General features: G+C 63.0%; 1 protein-coding gene across 1 annotated transcript; it reads left to right on the top strand.

Annotated features, from left to right (window-relative positions):
- Window positions 1-833: 833 nt before the first annotated feature.
- Window positions 834-1811, top strand: CEBPA (CCAAT enhancer binding protein alpha). Its single transcript, XM_086621109.1, has one exon. It carries the CDS (start codon window positions 834-836, stop codon window positions 1809-1811), a length of 978 nt encoding a protein of 325 aa, XP_086477235.1.
- Window positions 1812-3099: the final 1288 nt, after the last annotated feature.

Below are 3099 nucleotides of genomic sequence, written 5' to 3'. Positions count from 1 at the left end.
GCCCGCCCGGCGACAGGGCGCTGCCGGCAGGTAACCACCGCCGGTGAAGAAGCGCCTTGGGTCCCGCAGGCAAACGCGGCGGGGCGAATATTCCTGACTGGCCAAATGTTTGCAAGTACGCGCGGGTGATGGTGAACTTTGAGACTTTCTCCGTAGCGCGGCCGGGGAATCGCCGGGTCGGAGCGCTCGGCGTAGGGGCGGGAGCGGGCGGTGGAAATGTACGGGCCGCCTTTGGCCGCTCTGCCCCGCCGACCGGCCCCGGGCAGGGAGGGCGCAAAGTCCCCGCGCCGTTTCTCCGGGCCTCTTATCAGCGCGGAGCCTCCTCGGCGGGGGTAGCCCAGCGCCCTGCACGCACCGACCTCAGGGTGGCGGCGGCGGCGGGGGCCAGCCCGGGGCGTGCGGGCCGCTCTCTCCGCTCGGCCCGCGGCGGCTCCCGGGGGAAGGCGGGCGGGCGCCTCTGCCCTGCCGGGGCGCTAAGACCCGGCTGCGCGGTGGTCAAAGGTTCCCAGCAGGAGATTTTGGACACTAGAGGGCGATCCCCGGCCCCGATGCGGGTGTGTATATATACGGCACGCAGGACAGAAGCAACCCACTAGCAACAGGGCAGGCAGGCAGCGAGCGGGGCTCGGGCGGTCTGGGGCTGGGGCGGGGACGGGCTCCGGGCGCACCGAGCCGTGCCGTGCCGCACCGTGCCGCGCAGCACCGTGCCGCGGTGCCGCTCGCCGCCGAGGGCCGGGGTGCCGCGGGCTTGGCAGAGCCGCCGCTGCCGCCGCCCTGTCCGAAACCTGGATTTCAGGAGCCCTTCACCATGCCCAGCAGACTGTAGGTGCTTCATGGAGCAAGCCAACTTCTACGAGGTCGATTCCCGGCCCCCGATGAGCAGCAGCCAGCACCACCAGCTCCAGACTCCCCTGCCCGGCAGCGCCTACAGCTACAGAGAGGCTCCTTCGGCGGCGGCACCTGCTGCGGGCGGCGCGGAGCTCGGCGACATCTGCGAGAACGAGAACTCCATCGACATCAGCGCCTACATCGACCCCGCCGCCTTTAACGACGAGTTCCTGGCCGATCTCTTCCAGCACAACAAGCAGCAGGAAAAAGCCAAGGCCATCCTGGCCGGGGATTTCGACTTCCACAGCATGCATGGGGCCGGCGCCGCCGCCTCGGCGCCGGGGCACCAGCAGCAGCACCACCAGCAGCCGCTCTTCGGCTGCGTGGCCGGCTACATGGACGGCAAGCTCGACCCGCTCTACGAGCGCATCGCCGCGCCCGGCTTGCGGCCGCTGGTGATTAAGCAGGAGCCGCGCGAGGAGGAGGAGGTCAAGTCGGCGGCCCTGTCAGCCCTCTACCCCCACCACGCTCCGCAGCAGCACCCGTCCCACCTGCAGTACCAGATCGCCCACTGCGCCCAGACCACCATGCACCTCCAGCCCGGGCACCCCACGCCGCCCCCCACGCCCGTGCCCAGCCCGCACCACCCGCATCACCCGCACCCCCCCGGCGGCCTGCCCGCCGCCGGCGCCCTCAAGATGATGCCCGCGGACCACCGGAGCAAATCGAAAAAGACAGTGGACAAGAACAGCAACGAGTACCGGGTGCGCCGGGAGCGCAACAATATCGCGGTGCGCAAGAGCCGGGACAAGGCCAAGCAGCGCAACGTGGAGACGCAGCAGAAGGTGCTGGAGCTCACCACCGACAACGAGCGGCTGCGCAAGCGGGTGGAGCAGCTCACCCGGGAGCTGGAGACTCTGCGGGGCATCTTCAGGCAGCTGCCCGAGAGCTCGCTGGTGAAGGCCATGGGCAGCTGCGCCTAGTGCCGCGCCGGGACTCGCGGGGCCGCCGCGCCCGCTGCCGCGCTGCCCTCGCTCACCTATAGATACTATACATACCGGAGCGCAGCGATCTCAGATTGTTTCGGGGGGGGGGGGGAGGGTGGTTTTTTTGTTTTGTTTTGTGGGGTTTGTTTGTTTTGTTTTGTTTTGTTTTTTTGTTTTTTGTTTTTTAACGATTAACGACCAAGAAGCCAGGCAGCTGTAGTATTAAAAGGTTTGTGCCTTAGGGATGACACACGAATAAGCTGAAAACACAGTGGGTTTTATAAGGAGAAAGGCGAGGGGAAGAAGAAGTTTAAAAACCCACGTGTCTACACAGGGTAAATAACAATAATAATAATAATAGTAATAAAGCACACGTAGCAATCCAGATGTGCCTTAAAAGCTGGCTGCAGGAGCTCTGGCGCTTTCTGTTCCCTTCAGCCTGGCAGGGCGTGAGGAAAAAGGGTGATGGACGTGCGGGCTTGAGGGACAGGGAGCCTAGGGGTGCCGGCCAGGACCCCCCAGCTGGCCTGTGGTGCAGTAGGCAGGGGCAGCTGCGGGGAGGCTGGCAAGGAGAGGGATGAGGCTGAGACGCCTGTTTGGAGCACTGAGGTGTGGGGCAGCTGCGGGACTACTGCCAGGACTGTCCCAGCCTGGCTGGGCTGCCTCTGCCAAGCCCTGTCCCCTGCCTTGGCTCGGAGCAGGGCAGGGGCCACCACCACCGCAGAACCGATGGACAGCCTGGGACTGATGGAGCAGCAGCTTGCAAGGGAGTGTGGTGACCTCCCTCCATCAAAAGGAAGAGCAGTAGCGTCTTGTACTGTATGTCACGAAGTGGCGAAGCACAAATGAATAAATACCTATTGATGCGGGTATTTACTATGAACTTCCAGTGTATTTTGCTTTATTCCAGGACATTTAACTCCTCTCCAAGTCTCTGTCTGCCCAAGCTGTGCCTCATGTAATGTGAAAGCCTTTCTGTGTATACTAGCTACACTTCATTTTTATTGCATTACTTAGATCTTTGCCATCACACGATTTTCTTATCTGGTGACAGAGACTATGCCCTTGTGCTGCAATGTTATTTTATTATTTGGGTGGGTGGGTGAGCGTGAGTGTGTGTTGACTTCTTCATGTTGTCCTGGGCTGGCCATTGCCTCCCAAGCCCAAGGCAGAGGTGCCTGGGAGGAGGTGTGGGCCACAGGACTGCAAGGACGCCTGTGGTGGGGTGAGGAGGCTCGTTCCTGGTGCTGCAGCACCTTTGGACTCTGGAGCTTCTCCCAGGATG

This window comes from Tauraco erythrolophus, chromosome 15, assembly GCF_009769465.1.
Source record: "Tauraco erythrolophus isolate bTauEry1 chromosome 15, bTauEry1.pri, whole genome shotgun sequence".
Lineage (NCBI taxonomy): Eukaryota > Metazoa > Chordata > Aves > Musophagiformes > Musophagidae > Tauraco > Tauraco erythrolophus.
The sequence above is the reverse complement of the archived record's forward strand: the minus strand, read 5'-3'. Positions and strand labels throughout refer to the sequence as shown.

Coding starts and splice junctions, on each gene's coding strand:
- CEBPA (XM_086621109.1), top strand. CDS start 834: ATGGAGCAAGCCAACTTCTACGAGGTCGATTCCCGGCCCCCGATGAGC.